The 19,250-nt window shown below is 39.5% G+C and overlaps 2 protein-coding genes across 5 annotated transcripts in view; both read right to left on the reverse strand.

The window, feature by feature from the left end:
* Positions 1–3,299, reverse strand: part of itgb1a (integrin, beta 1a) — a 32,014-nt gene extending 28,715 nt beyond the window's left edge. Inside the window, exon 1 of one of the 2 annotated variants that reach the window (XM_067486277.1) lies at positions 2,926–3,299. The gene's annotated coding sequence lies outside the window, so the exon portion shown is untranslated. The remainder of the gene's footprint in view (positions 1–2,925) is intronic. The other variant, XM_067486278.1, reaches the window with a different exon arrangement.
* Positions 3,300–8,593: 5,294 nt separating this feature from the next.
* The window catches only part of nrp1a (neuropilin 1a), a 52,960-nt gene continuing 42,303 nt past the window's right edge, over positions 8,594–19,250 (reverse strand). For 2 of the 3 annotated variants that reach the window (XM_067486444.1, XM_067486446.1), the window contains 9 exons: positions 17,352–17,683; positions 16,043–16,187; positions 12,472–12,582; positions 11,758–11,808; positions 10,117–10,260; positions 9,697–9,974; positions 9,459–9,555; positions 9,271–9,324; positions 8,594–9,181 (listed from right to left, as the gene is read on the reverse strand). In XM_067486444.1, the coding sequence (XP_067342545.1) occupies positions 8,895–9,181; positions 9,271–9,324; positions 9,459–9,555; positions 9,697–9,974; positions 10,117–10,260; positions 11,758–11,808; positions 12,472–12,582; positions 16,043–16,187; positions 17,352–17,683 (1,499 nt within the window). In that variant the 3' untranslated portion in view covers positions 8,594–8,894. The remainder of the gene's footprint in view (positions 9,182–9,270; positions 9,325–9,458; positions 9,556–9,696; positions 9,975–10,116; positions 10,261–11,757; positions 11,809–12,471; positions 12,583–16,042; positions 16,188–17,351; positions 17,684–19,250) is intronic. The other variant, XM_067486445.1, reaches the window with a different exon arrangement.

Raw genomic sequence — 19,250 nt, forward strand, 5'->3', positions numbered from 1 at the left:
AACTATAGTTTCTTTTGGGAAATTACAGTATATTTGCAAGTGACACAGAACAGAAACACACCAGAAATACTGACGAACAGATCCTGAGTGCATGAATTACACATATTAATGTTAACTAATTAATACAATTTAACGCAGGCAGTGGATTGCACTGGTAGTTGACTAACCAGTGATCATTCTGTATAAACAGCTTAAAACTATTTTTCATGACTAGATTAGTTTAAAAGCAACAGTATAAACCAACACTGTACATGCTGGACACACAGTAGCTTACATAGGCCAAGACCTACCACAATCCATTTTGGCAGAACAAAGCGACAGTATTTGAATGACAACTAAAAAAATGTTGGACTCATTCACAGATCCAGAAATATAATCCAATCACAGACTGGAAGCAATTTTATCAAATGATTTCTGTCAAAATGCAAACATATTCCAGCTGTCAGTGATGAAAAGTAACAAAGTATTTTAGGAAGGAAGTCATATGCGCTAATGTGCAGTGGGATTACATGTGACCATCCACTGTGTTTACTTGTATTCAACGATCAAGTGCAAATAACAAAATAATGCTACAAGATAAGCACAGAAATTTTCGCTTTTTAATTCTGTGTGTCCTTACTTTATTTCCTGCACTCTTGACATTTTATTCTGATTGTATTCTTGCACTTTTACTTAAGTACAGTTTTGAGTAGTTCATCCTCTACTGCCAGATGTTCAATCTGCAAAGTACAAATTATCTTCCAATAACTCCATTCACAACTTGTTAAGGAAACCAGTCATCTTTGAACAACAAGCTGAGTCATGAAAACTGTATTCCTACACTAGCAATAACAGTCAAGAGACTATCAGGGGAATAAGAAAGAATGTAACATTGGTTTACTTAAGATTTGATACTTGGATTAGACAGCCGCTGAACTTTTCATATGAAAGTACATTTTATGTAAAAGTCTAAAAGACTGCTGCTCTCATTTCTTTAGTGTGGTTATGAGAAAACAGTCACACATATTGTGGAAAAAAGGAAAGTGTTATATATATGTATAAAAAAGGCTTTTTTTTAAACCAGATTCAAAGATTCAAAACTATTCCTTTAATAGCTTTAAAGGCCCGACTTAAGCTAACACCAACATGAGACTTGGAATCAGTCCTGTCTGTTCTGCCCAGCCCTCCCTTTTCCTGCTTTTATATAGCTTTGCTTCACACTATACCACATACTGCATAGCCATTTAGGTTAATTGACATAAATAAGCTACAATCTTACTAATCCAACATAAAATGTTTAAAACTTACTTAAAACACTTAGAATGCATGGATTAACATTTTTTAAATCACAGGCCCTGACAGTTTAACCTTCACACTGTCACAATAATAAACAACTAAAGTCTTCTACTAACTGTATATACCAACATAAGATTTAGACTCATATTCGAAGCAGTCCTTGGCAAACAGAGGTCAGCTCTAACCAAGCTATTCTTCCTCAGTGTTTCAGAAGCTGTTTTTAGAACCAGGAGGCCCCTCCAAAAAGGCCCAGAATGTGGAATGCGAGCTCAATGTGGAGAGAGAGTACATACAGAAAGAAAAGGCACAAGTATTCAAGTAAGTCTAAGCGTCACAAACCAAAACCAAGAGTATAGGTCACACCGAAATCTAGTAGACAATCTAAAAATAGACAAATCTGTGCCAAAAATAATAGCCAGTCCCTACGTAAGGGAACAAACAGCAACAAGCAAACAATTTTATTGTGTTACTTAGTTAATTTTTTATTTGTTTTATTTGTTACAACTATTGACTATTTGAAACCAGAAATGTGAATATTTCTCATTTAGAGAAAAAAAAAGGCCAAGTCTGCAGCTCGTGCCCAAAAATGTTGTCCTGTACATTTTGTGACATGGCTAACTGAAAATCTCCACAAAGTTACTAAGGAGAAAAATACTTATATGTGAGTACCATATTGTCACATACATTATAAAAATTGTAATAAGAAATTGGCCTTCCCTTGTAGTAAAGAAAAAAATATATTGTTATCGGGATATGAAATATTGCACGGCCGTACAAACACACACTTTGGCAAACTCACGCACAAATGTATTCATTCTGGATTGACAGGGCACCAATGCACACTACACACTGAAAAAAGCAATGGGTCTCTTCAATGCATGTTTGTTATTACACTGCTACACTCTAAGTGGCCTAATAAATCCAATGAGAGCCGACCCAGCAGCAGCTATTCCTTGGGGGCCTGGAGGTCACATCCAGCTTGTGACCACTGTTTCTGCAACAGTTTTTCAAATCCCCAAATGTCCTTCATTTTTCCCCTCCTCCTCACTTACTGTCCTTCCCCCATATCATTTGCTTTTCAGATCTGCTTCTGACATCTCCTCACTCCCTTCGTCTTTGCTTCCCTTCCTGCCTCCATTTCCCTGATTAAACTGAGGTTAGTTTATATGAGATCAGTTGTAGGTCTTATATTTGACGTCCACGTGAATGGCGTGCAGGAATTATAATGCAAGACAGAGAACCTATAATAAAAATCATTAAAATAACACGTACGCACACACATACACGAACACGACCACAAACAACAACCATCACTGTTACCAGTGTTAAAGACTTTCTAATCTTAAGTGCAATATTGCACGCTAGTGAAGAATGGCATGAAATGTCACGTTACCAGAAACTATGGTCCGAATTATTAATTGATAACCAAACAGCTATTAACCCTTATAAGAACATTCAAACGACATAACACAAAGAAAATAAATTATAAACTACGTACCATTACAATAAATTAACGCTAGTATCTTAATTGAAGGCATACTAGACTTATCTATAAACTTTGACCATAACAAGAAATAAGTAAAACATAAATTACTCATTTGTGATACACACACAAACCATAAGAAGGGTAGGTTGGTTATCTTTATTTACCTTGGCGCTGGTGGAGTTATTTCCGAGACAACATACAGAAGAAGTAAGCTAGCTGCCCAGTTTGCTGTGGGGATCCACTAACAGCAGTGCAGACAGCAGAAGCAACTCTCTGCCCTGTTGGCACCGGCGGCCACTTTCCGCTCCGAAAAACTCTCGCTAGGTTTCCTCTATTACTCAGTCCGAACAGACTCCCTCCACACACACACACACACACACACACACACACACACACACACACACACAAAATTAAAAAACACTTGTAAGAACACGTCGTTAGCTTGAAATGCAAAAATATCTCAAATGTGCCAATGTGGACCTTTTTAACTGTGTGTTCATCAAGCAAAAGCAGAGAGGTAACGCGAAGAGCTCTGGTCAATGTTCACTACTGTCAACATGCAGCCTTCCGGCAACAACGTTCAAAATAAAACCTGAACGTACAAGCTGGCAGCTGTATTTTTAAACATCTCCGTTTAATTTATTCAATTCATGCACGTCCACGTATATACTTACATTGAATATACTTTTTTTCTACTTATTTATCAAACGGGAACTCTTCTTACTACTTATTTCTTCAACAGGCCTTACATCTATGGCGTTGGTTGGTGGTCTATTAATACATTTACGGTGCTTAGGCTATGTATGCAGGCAATAGGCCAGTATTAACCTGCATTGTCAAAACTTGCTGATCATCTGACCGTACCAGTGGTGCTTCAGCTGTATGAGATAACAATACGGAGCCAGGAGAGTGACTGTGATGTTTGGTATCGAAACTTGGACTTGATAATAAATTCAGCTAAAAGAAAGTTAAAGTCTGTTGTGGGCCAGCTACCACACATCTTAATAGCCTCTCACTTTTATTTTGAAGGCAAACGTTCTACTGCCCTGTTATTTGTGCTGAGCTTTGTCTGTTACTCTTTTTGACGTCACCACTAAAGGACACCCCCTCTCAAATGATTGCCATACTGTATCTCTTCAATATTACATTGTCAATTTGTGACTCGATGTGGAAATCATTAACATCATCATCATCATCATCATCATCATCATCCTCATCATCATCATCCCGCTTCTCACCAGTGTACGAGCAGTTTTATATAAGCAGGCAGACATTTCTGCAAAAACACAATAAACATTTCTGTATTGACATCTAATTTAGCAATATTAGATTATGTTTTTTAATTCTTGTTAGGATTTCATGTGTTATAAACAATTGCCATACAATCCTTTCTGGAAAATTCAGCCAAACCACACTAACTCTGTACCGTATTTATTTAAACCACTATTTTAAATTATTCAAATTTAAAAACTGAAGTGAATAAGTGTGTAAAAGTGACTTTGCTCATTATTGTTACAAAATTCAAATTTTCAAGTAGCCTAACTTTAGTTTATTTGTGACAATTGTTTTTTATTTAACTGTAAAGTTTCTTTTGGATTACCAAAAGATACTTTCACAAATTGTATCTCTCAAGATGTAATAAATAAGTTTTGTAAGAGTTTTAAATGTCTACTGACTACAGACTTCAAACGAAACAAAGAGTCTTCATGACATAATTCAACTGTAAAGTTGGAATATAGATAAGACAGAAAAAAACAATACCAGTCACTGTTTTTCTCACTATTTCCACATTATTAGACACCTTATTCAACTGCCATCCAGCAGCTGCACAGTTTTGGGTCTGTTTTAATGAAAATAATCAACCTAATTATTTAATTACTTTAAAATAAGTAGAATGTTATTTTTGCCTCATCATTGGGAACACGGTGGAAAAATGTGAGAAAAAATGAACTGCTGGGGTGGAAGATCCTGTTTAGTCTCCAGGGAGTGTTTACAATTGAGTGCTACTTATCTCCCAGTGCTCAACAGCAGAGGTGAAAAGTTTTCTGTTTGATGGAATCAAACTCCAAATTCCTCCCTGAGGTTCGGTTGGGTCACTGCAGATAGGACAGAAGTGTGAGTAAATACTGCAGTGGTAGTGTTAGTGCAGTAGTTTGTGCACATTTTCTTAATTTATGTTCCTGTTTAGTTCTTTTCAAACATTAGAACAAACCATTGTTACTCTCTTGGGGCTTTGAACATTGGAGAGACTGTGGTGCAGGAGGTAAACCAGTCGTCCACCAATCCTAGGGTTATTGGTTTGATCTCCAGGTCCTCCTGTCACATGTCAAATTGTCCTTGAGTAAGACACTGGACCCCAACTTAGTTGCTACTGGTGAGTGTAGGCCAGTTGCATAGCAGCTCCCCTCTTGGTGGGTGATTGTGATTGCAAATGGAGGAATGAGAAGCAGTATCAAGTGCATTTTGTACCAATAGGTGGAAAAGTGCTATATAAGTGCAGACCACTTACAAAATATTAATAATCACCCTTTAATTACAGAAAACATGTTGACTTGTCATGCTAAGAAAAGCACTGATTTAACCAATGGCTGTGTTTTATTTGAATGTTGCAGTATACCACGGGAGTGTCTAAGCCATCATTCAGTATAATAATTGCAGTTGTGCTTTTTCTGATGTCCAATGTTAAATGAATAAAAACAGGGTAATTTTCTCTGGTGATACCTGCTTATGCTTGTTACAAACTTGCTATCATTTCTAAGGATCATTGTCGAACTGTCTCTGGACAACTGTCTCTGAGGAAGTGTCTCTGAGTCTCTGAGGGATAAGCCAAAAGGACAAAAAAAAATTATGTATTACAATGAAATGTTGTCTCCTCATTTAAAACAACCCTTTGTGTGGAACAGTAGGCAGCCACAGGGGGCTCCTGGGTACTAGAGCTTAGTGTCATACTCAAGGACATACATGGTGGATATATTTTAACCTGCAGACTTCTGCATATCGTGCCATTGAGCTACCAGGCCACCAATATATTTGTATTGACTTTGTGTACCATCTATGTATATAGAATATCACGTTTTGCTGCATACGAGACTGTGTAGAGCCAAGCTATGATTTGATTGGGGCCAATAATAGACCCAGTGGCCCTACAAGAAATCGCCCTGTATGCTAGATGGCCAGTCCATGCCTGCACTGCATGATGAGCACTTTTACAACTGACCATACTGAGCAACGTTTGGCACAGGAAAGTAGAGCGGTTGTCCACCAATCTCGCAGTTGTTGCTTCAATCCCAGCTTCTCCAGTCACATGTCGAGGTGTCCTTTAGCAAGACACTGAAACCCAACTTAGTTGCTCCGATAAAGGTTGGCCAGCTGCATAGCAGCTCCCCGTATGTAGCTCGGTGTATGAGTATGAGTTTCTGCCAATAGGTAGAAAAGCGGTATATAAGTGCAAACCATTTACCGTTTAATTAATATACATGCATGTCTTCGGACTGTGAGGAAACCAGAGTACCCGGAGGAAACCCACACAAGCACATGGAGAACATGCAGGGAAGTCCACAAAAAACATAGTCTTTTCTTTTTAAGGCCTTGCTGTTTATTCATTTTTCCCTACAACAGCAAATTACAGAAGCAGTATTGAAAATAAAAGTTTTATTTTCTGGTTCTTGTAAAAAAAAAACAAAGTCTGCACAAAATCTGTATGACATTACAAAACGAATATGCCATGTATATGGAGCGATGGGATGTAACTGTTGGAATATCGATTTTGCCTTTTTCAATAATGAAAACTTTTCAATATCTTTACTTTTCAGATTTATATCACATAATCTGAAACTATATGTATAAAAAAGATGAAGAAATGAAGACATGTTTTTGGGTTTTTTGATTTTCTTCTGTTTTTGTTGTTTAGATTTTTTTTTGCAAATGAACGCTACAAACACATATACCTCTTAAATATATTTATCAGTGCAACATTGTTTTTTGAGTCCCTGCTACAGTATCCTTTTTCTCTAGTTTAGCAGAAATTGCTGGAGCTACAGTTCTCTAAGCGCAGAAGGTATGGTGGAGAGATTGAATCAGACATGAACAAGCTTAGAATGTGTTCCAACGCAGCGTCACATACAAAGCACAGAGATGTAGACAATGTAACCCATCTCAGTATCAGGTATTTGATTGTTTGACTGTGGCATGGAAAACCAATGAGTTCTATGTCCCATGGACCTTTGTGTCCTGTTACTACAATCTTACGTGGAGTTTAAACAGATTCCTCTCCCCTTGCTGTGTGTAATGGACAGATTGCCCCATCTATCCATCTGTACAGTCTCAATGTAGATTTTGAAGAGTTCACATTCACATGACTTTTGTACTTCTTTTAAACTTAAAAAGAAATAGAAAACAGACACATCTCTATAAATGTCCCCTTTTGATTTTTTGGAAGTAGTCAGTTCTTTTGTTAGTGATGGCTGTTAGTGAACTGAGCAGTTGTGTGTTGGTGAGAACCCCCAGCGAACAAGAAGGGGGCGACCATCCTTTGGTAAAACAACCGAGGGAGGTCAGGTGACCTGATTCAGTTGATGCCACTTGATCTCCTTACTGTACCAGCGTCCAATCCTGATGACAGCAACCTCTGACACCACAATGTAATGGCTGCTACACATTTAACTCTTTGAGGCCAATGAGGCCTTAAAATTACAATACAGCATGTAAACAAACAACACAAACTGGTTTAGCCATGTGACAAGTGTCTGGCCAAAGTAATGATAGCACCATTCTTCATTTAGCATGATAACCCCTCTTTTAATAGGCTCCTATTGAGGGATTCAGAAACAAAGTGCATTCAAGCTCCATTGTCCAGATAGCACTTCTTCACTGAACAATCCACAGTGATGTCTGGAAGTGATGAGTTAGTCTAGGTCTTAGCTAAAGAAAAGCAATGGTGATTGTTTTTTTGTTTTTTTGGTATGCTCGCAGACACTTTCTGTATTTTACTACATCCTCTGCCACTGACATGAGCATTTTAAAAGTAATTCTGGTGACCAAAATCTCAGGAGAAAATATTAGATGAAAAAGAGTGCCAAGAGTTTTCTTTGTTACCGTTTGACTCATGTGTTCTTTTGGTAATCATGTGGATGTTCCAATGATAGATGTCTTGAATGTACATAGAAATCTCTGTAACATTATCATCACACACATCTTTTTCATCTGAGCAACACAATGTAAAGATTAAAAAAAAGGAACACTCCACCTTCCACTAAACAGTCAAAAGATTGTATTTACACACACAAACCCATGAAAAAATGGATACTGCAGCTTTTTTCCTTTTAACCTTTTTTAAAATGGCAATAAAATATATTAAAACATATTTACAGTGTGTAGTTTTTGGACAGTTAAGCAACTAAAAACAAACCAAAGCTCTGTGATAAATTGTTATCCTCGTTAACAGGTATCTTTAAGATAATGTGCCCCTGTTTCCTGCCATTATAACTTAAGCCAAGTAAAGTAAAAAAACACCCAGTTCAACAAAGGAGACCAACCAAAATGTACTAAAGGCACTGTAAGAACCATACATTGCCATGAATTGGACCCTCACTTTTGAGTGATTGAGGCCATGTTTCTGGGTCCTAGGTTATGGGCACACCCTGTATGCCACAACATGGGGCAGTTTTGCCACATATGGTTCATTTAGGATTTTTATACATCTCTTTCTTAAGTTGAAAATAAACAGCTTTTATGAACTGACAATAATAATAAAAAAAAATCTCTTTCCAAGAAAATGATAAATACTTTAAACATTATTAATAAATTGGTCTCAACACCAGCATCTGATTGTAGAAATGAATGGAAATAAACATAGAAAATTAAAATATTATCTAAATCATTTGTACACATTTTCCGTTTTTTTTTTTTTTTTTGTACACAGTGTCCCCTACAGCTAGGTTCTTTTTACTGCAGCTCCTGAGAAAAGCGATGATCAGTCCACAGCTCCTATTGTGTCCTGAACCTGTCCCTCACCCTGTGAGGGTGCTGGCAATTCCTTGAGCTCACCCACTCATGGATATGCCTACAGAGAGTCCTTTACATGCTCTGTGAGCGCTGCAAAGCATATTGTCACACCAATGCACTTAGTCCTACCTCAAGCTTCCGAGTAAGAGCCCTGTACATTAAGTTTGTCTTTCTTTAGCTTGACACCGTCCACTAATTCAAAATTATAGTTCTCCAGAGCTGATAAATTCCTGTCCGACATGCCTCCATGTGAACAAGCACAATACAAGACCACGCCACATATGGCACCCAGGAAGACCCCCAGGGCCGACATGGCAATGATAGTGATGAGGATAGGATCAAGTGTCTTCAACATGTTGCCTGCTCCACTGATCTGGTTGGTCTCTACAAAGTCTGGGTATTCCGTAATCTCCTCAACTATGGAAGAGACAGAAACAGAATAGAGGAATAAGGAACTTTCTAGAAAGAAATATAGTTAAATAGATTCTCCATGTGAAATTACTTACGGATTTCATTAAAGCTATCCTCTGGCAGCATGGGCTCAGTGGGTGCATCAGGATCTGTTGAGAAATAATTAAATATAGTGCTAAAACAAGCTACAGTGTGTTGTCATATTTTACATGTGGAGGTGAAGGTATCAAGTTATGTTAATAAAGGTATTTTAACTGTTACCTCAACAGGCTAAGAGGCTCACCTTTACAATCTGTCATGCTGAGCCCATTGAGAACCTTAATGTCATCCACAGCAATGTCTCCCCAGCTTTTTCTCTCCACCTGACCTTCGATCACCACCTTGAAAAAAAGCACAGTAATTTGTTGGTTACCTTTTTTTGAATCCCACACTTGATAGCCCATTTCCATTTCCACACACCCAGTTAAAGACTGAAAGTTGGTCTACAATAAATCCTAGAATTTATGGAAATTTTGATTTACCTGATAAGGTTTGTTGGCACGTGGCACAAGGACACGTCCCTCTCTCCAGCGGTTGCCCTGGTGACCACTGACCATCCAAAGCAGGACATCAGCTGGTCCGTCAATAGTCTGTTTGCGCTGTTTGATATGCAGTGTGCCAATGTGTGACCCAAACATGTGATACCAAAAGGACACACACAGGTCTGAGTCTGGATGGCTGACCACTGGGCTGACCAGCCGAGCCATTTCTGTCTCTTGAGAACCTGTTGCCAAGGTGTAGATGAAGTTCCCTGATCCACCTGTAGCATAAAAGATCTTCTTAACTCTCTGACAAAAATGGTGAAACTGAAAAAAATTGGGACTTTCAGCATGTATTCTCAGAAAGTTGGACTGTGTTTCTTCATGCATTGCTCAGTATATCATTAGCCTACAGGCTCTGACCTGTATGATCCATGTTAGGTCCAGTGTTGAGTGTGGGGGTACCACTGGACTGGATCTGCCATTTAGAGCCAGTATCTTCAGATGTCCAGCTGCAGAAAGATGGGTCATTGGCCCATCCAAAATCACAGGCAAACCACAGAAAAGCTGGAAATATGTTGAGAACAGGTTAGGATCACGTATAAGAATAAGTCACATTTCATCATCCTCTATAAAAGGAGAATTTGCCAGGAGCTCTGGGATTTATCTGAACAATGACGTGAGGGCCTGTTATGACTGCAGGTTACACTTTGGGGCTTCCTCCCATCAATCAGGCCTACTACAAACACTAGATGGCAGCAAAGAACTGTGGGACATATGCTCACAGTCCCACAGCCAAGCAGCTAACTTAGGAGGAATAAACAGACTGTGTTAGAAGTCAAGATACAGCTCTGAGAAGAAAAAAGACTGAACTGACTGTTTGGACCTTATATCTTTGCTTTAATTACTGATTTCTTTTAATCAACATAACAGGCAACATAAGATAGGTATGGAGGGGCATTAAGAATAGGCAGATCTAAAATTGAGGCAGAGGGGGAGGTGAAGATGGGGTGTGTCCAGTTGAGAGAGCAACATTCATTCATAGAAACCCACAGAGCTCAGGATATTAATAAGAGCAGCAATTTGAGGTTTGAAGACAGCTTTGTGACAGTGCCTGGGCCTAAGGGGGTTAGATGTTTGGGAGGCCACGGCCATGGCCTTAATCTTCAATAAGAGATGCCTTTAGAAATACAACGAGGTGGCATTCCACATAGTAACATCCCCTTTAATAATGGAATGGTTTTAACTAGCATCAGCAGGCAACAACGCTATTTACTCATAAAATACAAAGTATGGAATTTCCAAGTGGAACTACATGTCAGACCACGAGCTCAATTAAAATAACGTTGACTCTTTTGTTACATTCTTGGAAGGCTTTGACTACCAACAAGCTCAGGATGAGATGAACACCCACAAGACTTGATAAAAAGAAAAAGAGACAACAAAAACCTCATCCTCATCACACACACACACACACACACACACACACACACACACACACATACACACACACGCACAACAGAGCCACAGAGCCAGCTGATAAAGGGACTTGATGGAGCCTATGGCCCAATAGCCAAGGTCAGACTGGGGCATAGCCTCTCAGCTGGCTCCTGCCTCATCAACCTGTTATAAGAGAAAGCAATATGCCCTCATTTCCTGTGGTCATTAGCATTTTGCGTTCCTGCTTTGTCTTGTGTTATGTAGGTGTGTGCGTGCCCATGTGTATGTGTGCGTGTGTGTCTGCGTGTGTGTGTGTGTGTGTGCACGTGTCAGTGCTGGCCCAGTGATTAGTGATTATGCTGAGATGGCAGCAGCACAGCACCAGCGGTAATCATCAGCTAGCAGGAGGTGATGCAGGAGCCTCTCAGGGCAATATCATAAATGTAAATAACAAACACATATCAAAGTGTAGAGGCTTTAAACTCACAATCATTAACTAAGATATGCTTCTTGATAAATCCTTCGAAATTATTACAAAAACATCAAAATGTTTATATTTCAACATTATTGCATTACATTTTAAAAAACTATGGAATTTTAAATAGAAAGGAAAACAAATGTCACCTGGTATGGTGTCCACTTCAGTAGTTTTGGTCTCTGGCATTGTGGTACCACCTGTCAAAATAAAATAGCCTAGCTCACCTAATTTGGCATTTTAAACATTTTTATTTCATACACAGTAACCACACATATGCACTAAATGTATTCAGGCTAAATAAATTGAGCTAATTTAGTGTTATGTCTTTCTATGTACTCTCTCTTGTTATATCTACCCTGAAGCACAAATATGTGACTGAGATGGTGCCACACTCATCAATAGAGACTGCAGGATAATGGAAAGTGCAGACAGCAGTACAGGCCCACAAAAGCTACAGAGTTATTGAGAAATTAGGCCAAGAAGAGTAAATGGAAAAGTGAGTGCAAGAGGACAAGGTAGGTGAGAAATGAAAGAATAAAGAGAAGTGACTTTTGGTAGGTTCAGATTATGTTTGGTGCAAAGAAAGAAAGAATTAAGAAAGAATAAACTGAATGGGGAGGTAAAAATTACAGGTGCAGCTAATTAGAGCTGTGTTCATGCCAGTACGCTTGTGAGTGTGTCTGCAAGCAAGCTTGTGAGAGTAGTGCAGGATCAAATTAAACTGTAGAACAGTAGAGTGGTGTAGCTGTGCTACTGAATCAAGGTACAGGGGAGCTGATCAAGTGTGAGCCATAGCAGAAGGAAAGCCTGAAAGGGGAGAAGTATGATTGGTTGCAGTCTCATGAAGGCGATGTTAGCACCTGTCATGTCGTAGTCATCACCTGTGCCACTGTGGCAGTTTGCCTGGTCATCGTCACACTCATCTGCCGGAGTAGTGCCTGGGGCTACCATGGTAGGTGGGAGTGAAGGAGCTGTAAAGATAAAGTAGATAGACAGCAGACAACAGAGATTAGATATCAAGTTGAATTAAAAATCATCAAGTTATGATATGTTTTGTCTTAATGGTTTTGACATTGGGTTCCCATTATCACATTTGAAGCAAATGGTCTTTTCTATGTTTTCCAGTATTATTCAGAAAAGCTAAGGTACTAAATATAATTCGCTATTGCATTACATTTTAAGTGGATTGCTGCAATGAATCCACATAACATTAATCTGGCCGATTCTTTTCTTTTTTAAGCAAATTCATTCCAACATGGACAAGAGCTTGATGTCATCGAGGGGCGACTGTGGCACAGGAAGCTAGATTGGTCGTCCACCAATATGTTAGTTTGATCCCTGGCTCCTTCTTTCACATGTTGAAATGTCTTTGACACTGAACCCCAACTTAGTTTCTACCAGTGAGTGTTGGCCAGCCCTCATCGATGCATGAGTAATTGTGAATGAATAAGAAGCAGTGTATAGCACTTTGAGTGCCAATAGGTGGAAAAGTGCTATATAAGTGCAGACCATTTACCACCAACAGAATAACTAAGCAGACATTAAAATTGTGATGATAGTAAAATTGGATGGAAAGAATTATAGGTTGTGATACAAATGTAGTTTGAAAAGGTATGTTTACAATCAGCCATATATTAACACACTGAAGTGCATACATAATAAGCTACACATTAGGTTTCAATCTAGGCCAACCCTTTCAGCAACCCTTTTTCAATATGTGGGGGCGTGGGCATATACTGTAAATAGAGTGGAAGCTAATGCCTAGGGCTTGGGAATGGCTATAGGGGCCCCGGCTGCCAAAGTGGCCTATCATTATGGTCCTGTTACACATGGTTATGGCCATGGGATGGTTCTACTGCTGTGCAACCATCCTACTGTGAGTGTGTATTTGGTGTGTGTATACACTGACTGAGTAATGCATGGGCTTCCCCAATGCAGAAATAGGGCACTGAAAGAGGAGGGAGCTGGGGAAAGAGAATAGACAGACAGGGCAAATGGTCTTAAAAATGGACGTGTACCTTATATGTGTGTGTGAGGGATTGTGAGTGTGTCTGTATCTGTGTGCCAATTGTCTTCCTTCCACCCTGTCCTAGATGAAAGATGAGGTAGATCAGCCCCTGTCAGATTCAGCGTAGGGAAGGTCAGAGATAGGGTCATTGTTATGTCAGGGGAGCTTCTCACAGAAATGAGGATTTAGCCTTCTCGCTATGGCTTCACATACACACACGTGCGGTTGTAAACACTCGTACAGTCACCTGCTGTATGCGTGTGCTGAACTGTGTATATATGGCTGTAACCACATGTTTGGCAGGGTGACTGTGATTGACTTTGTGTATGTGTGTATATCTGTGTTAGTATGTGTATGTTGGGCATTAACACTGAAAACAGGCATTATCATCTGACTAAACCTCCTAGTGGGAGTCCCTGAGGCTTACAACAGAATGGGCCTCCAAGAAATCCAATATCATAACCCTTTTAAAATCATGTTCTAAGTCATATTTTCAAGTTTTTCAAAAAAGCTGAAAAAACTGAAGGAACCAGAGTAAAAGATGATTTGGGCAAAATAATCACTTTTGTCAAAAAATGACATCTTTCATTATTTTAAGAGGGTAACGATATGTAAATGAACTCAGGGGATGTGAGCTTGTGCGCTCGTTCCTCTGATCTGATACTGTGCAACATCAGCTTTGAGAAAGACAGATAACGAGCTAGAAAAAAATACAATAAGGGCAATTTTAAAGATAGCAAAGTGCGTGTAGTCTATTGAAAGGAGAAAGACATTTGGGGTTTGAGAAGAGTATAATAGGGGCCAGGCTGAAATTAACCTACTGGGTAGGTTGGCTTTCATTTGATCCCGTCTAGAAGTGGCTTGCTAAACAATACGTCAGCAGCGTTGCTGTAAAAGGGTGATAAGACAACTGTCCCTTGTAAACATAAAGAGCAGGAGCTAGACAGGAGCTCAACACACTTCAACCTCACTCAAATTTTTAAATAACCTCAACTCTGGCAAAGACATGAAAAGCAACATACTTACAGTTATATTATTATCTAAAATGACAGATAGCTCACAGACATGAGAACACATGTACATATTCTTAAATGTTTGTACACAGATATGTGCCCAGTATAGAGTTCAGGGGTATTATTCATGCTTAAAGTAATAAACATCACACATACTCATCTGGATTTAAATGTCATTGTGTGTTTAAAACCTTAGCTATAAATGTCATTGACATGGGATACCATGCCCAAGTTCCATCCCATCCCATAGTGATGTTGCCAGCATTGGTTACAGTTAGTAGAGAAATCACTGCAAGGTTGAAATGGGGCTGCCACAGAACTGCAGTAGAACTGCAGTAGAACTGCAGTGGCTTTTCTCTTAGTTTTTAGACAGTATTTCAGAAAACAAAATTGATTTAGATGTTTATCCTTCCATCCTTTTATTTTCTGCTTCGTCACAGCAGGCTAGTCAGAGTAGTCCAGATTTCCCTTATGTCACCTTAGGTCACCTACCTTATGTTACCTACTGTACTTATGTATACCTTGCAGTTGATCCTGGGCAGTGTTGGGCTTGTTGTTACTCTATTCAGAATTAATAGTATTGCCTTACCTATTACTGCCTGTCAAAAGTAATTTGTTACATTTGTTATATTACTTTTCTGAAGGGTTAGGTTGTGAAAGATGGCGAGTAAATAGTGGGAATGGGCAACACTGCATCCAACGCACATGCAACCACAAGCATTGTAAGTTCTATGTTGCTTGCTGTTGCTGCTGTTGACGATTAAAATCCAGCTTTGTATCCATCCTACACAACCACATCCATTTTGGGTTCTCCACGAGCTTTGTGTTGTCTTAACACGTGTTTCAAAAGGTTTGACATTGTGTTTTTTGCAGTGAACAAAATTCTAATTGTAATACTCGTACACAATTTACAGTTATTATAACGTTCTTGTCACCTTCCGTCTCGACAACATCAAAGATATAGGAATATTTTCAGCAGCTGAATGTAGGTACATCCATCGTCCACCTGAGCTTACTGCTTTTGGTGCTGTTAACAATGACATGTGCAAGCGCAATGACTATGAATATTAAATGTCAGGATTCAAATCAATCTTTGCTGTGGGGACAACAAAAGTAACAATGTAACAAATGTTTTTGGAGGGAGTAACTGTAATATTATTGCTGAAATTTTATTGGTAACTTTTTACACTACACTTTTCCCAAGCTCCTAGCTTTATCTCTAAGTTTGGGCCAGACCACCGTATAAAGAAAACACATTTCATTTTGTGTTTGTGATCTCATTCTTTTTGTTTCTTCAGCAAGCTTATGACCTCGTCTGTAAGGGTAGAAACATATATTACTGGTGAATTGAAAGCTTTGCCCTCATCATAACCAGACAAAACTATAAATTTAGGAAGGGCACAAGCTTACCTTCAATCTCACAGCCCAGGAGCTCAAGTCGTAAACCCATCCCAGTAGGCGTGGCCCTGTCCGGGTAAATTCTGATGAAACGGGTGACCAGGGGTTCCACTGTCCTAAGCTCAGGAGTGTCGTAGTTGCTGTTCCCTTCAAATATCTGCCAAGGAAAGAATAAGTGAAAGAGAGTGAGTGAAAAAAGACATTCAGTGTAATATTACAGATAGGGTGGGTCACTGATCCAGTTCTCCAATTACAGATACCCTAAGGCAGACTTCTTCTTCTGCCCTCTGAAAACTAGAAATAGGGTTGAGGGATGGCTTGTGCTGGGTAGGTAGAAGAATGATAGGAAAGAACAACAGATGACCAGATCTTTCTGATATCCTTAACATCTAAAGCTCTGGAAACTGTCATTGGGGCCAGTAGCAAAGGGAGCGTGACACATACTTCTCTCAAAAGCAGTTTTCGGCTGTTTTCAATCTGCATGTGATCCTCTTCAAGTAAAGGAATAAATGAAGGAAAAGAGGGTGACGTGTAAGAGACGCAATCAATGTGAGCAGTGACGGAAGTGGATTAGGATGTGATCAGGTGAAAAGTCCTGGTGCACCTTTGATGCTGGGAACCTCATAAAAAAGGCCCCCTATCCTGCTAATCAGGATAGGGGGCATGGTTCCTCCTCACTTTCATTATAAATCAACCATTAGCCCATCTGGATCAGATTTATGCCCTGTCCGGCAGGCTTGTAATTGGGAATTTGCTCTTCTTTGAGTTGTGCAAAGTCTTGGCTTGGGTCTTCTATGGATGCAGTGAAACTGGCACAGATCAATCTTCACTCTTCCACGTTGCTTCCTCGCTTGTCATCATCTTCATCTTCTTGTTTTCTCGATTTCCCTTCACTAGTCCTTCCTTTGTGGACACTATAACTATCCTTTGAAGGTTTGAACAGTGTGTTTGAATACAAAGCAGGAAGAGAGAACTGGAAAAGGACTCAGAGACATAAGACGCCTATCCTAATGTGACTCAAAGCACTGCTTAAATTGATTCCCAAAGACTGCTGAATCGCAAAACTACCAGGTGCAATGCTTTGGTGAAAATTGACCAAATGTGACATAATAGGAATAATTTTCCATACTGCACAAGGGTGAACCTATCTTTTTGAAGTGCTTAAAATCAGACTGTCAATGCCAAACCATAAAAGAAGATTTTCTATGTATAAAAAGAGTTCTTTGGTTGGGGATATGCTACGGATTCATTAGCAAAATTGATGAACAACTATTAAAGTAATTATTGACATTCTTAAGCATTTACATAGTATAAGTCTTACCTTAGCCTTATTCCCGCTAGTGTCCAACACCATCCTCCAATCAGAGCCATTGTTACTGTAGCTAAGGCGAAACTTCTTCATGAAGACTTTGTTCTCACGGTGCTTTCCTCCCTGGATGATCAATCCCTTTACTAGCTTCTCCTCTCCAAGATCCACCTGCAGCCATTCGTTGGTGAAGGGCTGTGGTTGTGGCAACAGAGTCCATCCTGTTCTACTGGTCAGCAAGCGAGCATTCTCTGGTACCCAGCTCCGGTCCGTATGGGAGGACGCAGTAATCTGGTTGTCAGTGATCATGCCTGATACCATGCCAAGCATACCTGAGCATGGGTACTCTGAAAGACAACAGGAAAAGGTGCATGGAGTCTTGAGACTAGTTCATCAAACCTGCAGAGATGATGCTTGCAGTAGTGTACATGGGCCACTTGATCACACTTGATCTTCATCCAACGACTTGACTCCAATGTCATTTACTATTCCAGAAGTGTGGTTTGGTGAGTTTGAGGTTCACGCAGGGGAAACAGTGATAGTGAAAGTCAAATTGAGAAGGAGAATTCCCCAAACTGATGTTACTGTTATCGCTTCTCTAATTCTATCTCCCTTCATTTGCAAATCTCATGCATACTAATTCCTCTGCCTGGAGCAACTGTCTCCATTCTGATTCTTCATTCTTTCTTCTAGTCGGGTTCTCTGATCTTCTGCTATGTTGTATTGTAGCATTTAAGTGCAATGCATATGCAGTATCTCTAAGTGTGTGTTGCTCTATCTTAAATCTACTAACTCTACTACTAACTAATTGTAGTTTGTCCTTTCCTAACTTTCCCCCAAAATTGATTACCAAGACAATGAGTAAGCAATAACATATTTACTAACATATTTACAACATTCACAGTGCAATAAAATCCCAGCATTATTACATCTCCTCTGTTCATACAAGACATACCTATGTTCACTGTAGTGGTGCAGGACTTAATGGTGTAGCTACATCTCGGAAAATTGAGCTTTGACTTGGAGAACAAGACCTTATTCTGACTTGTTTTTCCTGTTGTCTGGTTATCTAAACCTGCTCCCGTGCAGGCATGTGGTAATGTATCTTTTGTCCAGCATTGCAGAATTTTGGAATGCAAAATCCTCTCCACTTTTTTCAGGGTTTGTTCTATTTTGTTCTTTAATCTTTGTCCAAAAACTGTGTAAAGTAACCTGTGGCAAAGCTAAAGCATTGTACACTGACCATATTTGAAGTGAAAGGATATGCAAAAAAAGGTACAGTATATGTTTGAGACATAGTCTGTGTATGGAGCTGCTAATTTACTTCAGCTGTGACCAAAGAAGCTTCTGAGATGGCATGCATGCAATGACACACCCAGAGGAACAAATACATGTGTGTCTTTGAGGACATTAAGCGTGGAGATTTTAGGGTTTGGGTGGAGCATCAGTAGTAAACATCAAAACAAAGACATTTATTAACGATGGCATAAAAGAACAGGAAGGTTAAGAATTTGTAAAATGTGTAGCTGACCCTATAAGACATTTGATCCTGACAGTTTAGGGAAAAGCATCTTGATTCTAGGGTTCAATCCTCCTCTCTTCTGATGCTCGATGTCTTAGTATTAGGTTCATAACTTAGAGAAAAGTGGATCACTAAGTTTATACAACCCTCAAGAGCCTTGCGGTTTCTCTCTCTGCAACTGCACTGCCACCATGCAGTGGAGCTGGCAGTGTCTTCTAAGCACCCAGGGGTGCTGACGTCATCATGGAGGCCCTGTGGTGACTCTGATTTTGTGATGTGTTTACGCTCTGTGCACTGGTCTGGTCGTGTGCCTAAAACACACAACACAGCTGGAACCTAGCTCTACCCACTGTAGCCTCTGCTGTTACACAAACAGTCACATATGTAACTCT

This window comes from Channa argus, chromosome 19 (genome assembly GCF_033026475.1).
Source record: "Channa argus isolate prfri chromosome 19, Channa argus male v1.0, whole genome shotgun sequence".
NCBI classification, from domain to species: domain Eukaryota; kingdom Metazoa; phylum Chordata; class Actinopteri; order Anabantiformes; family Channidae; genus Channa; species Channa argus.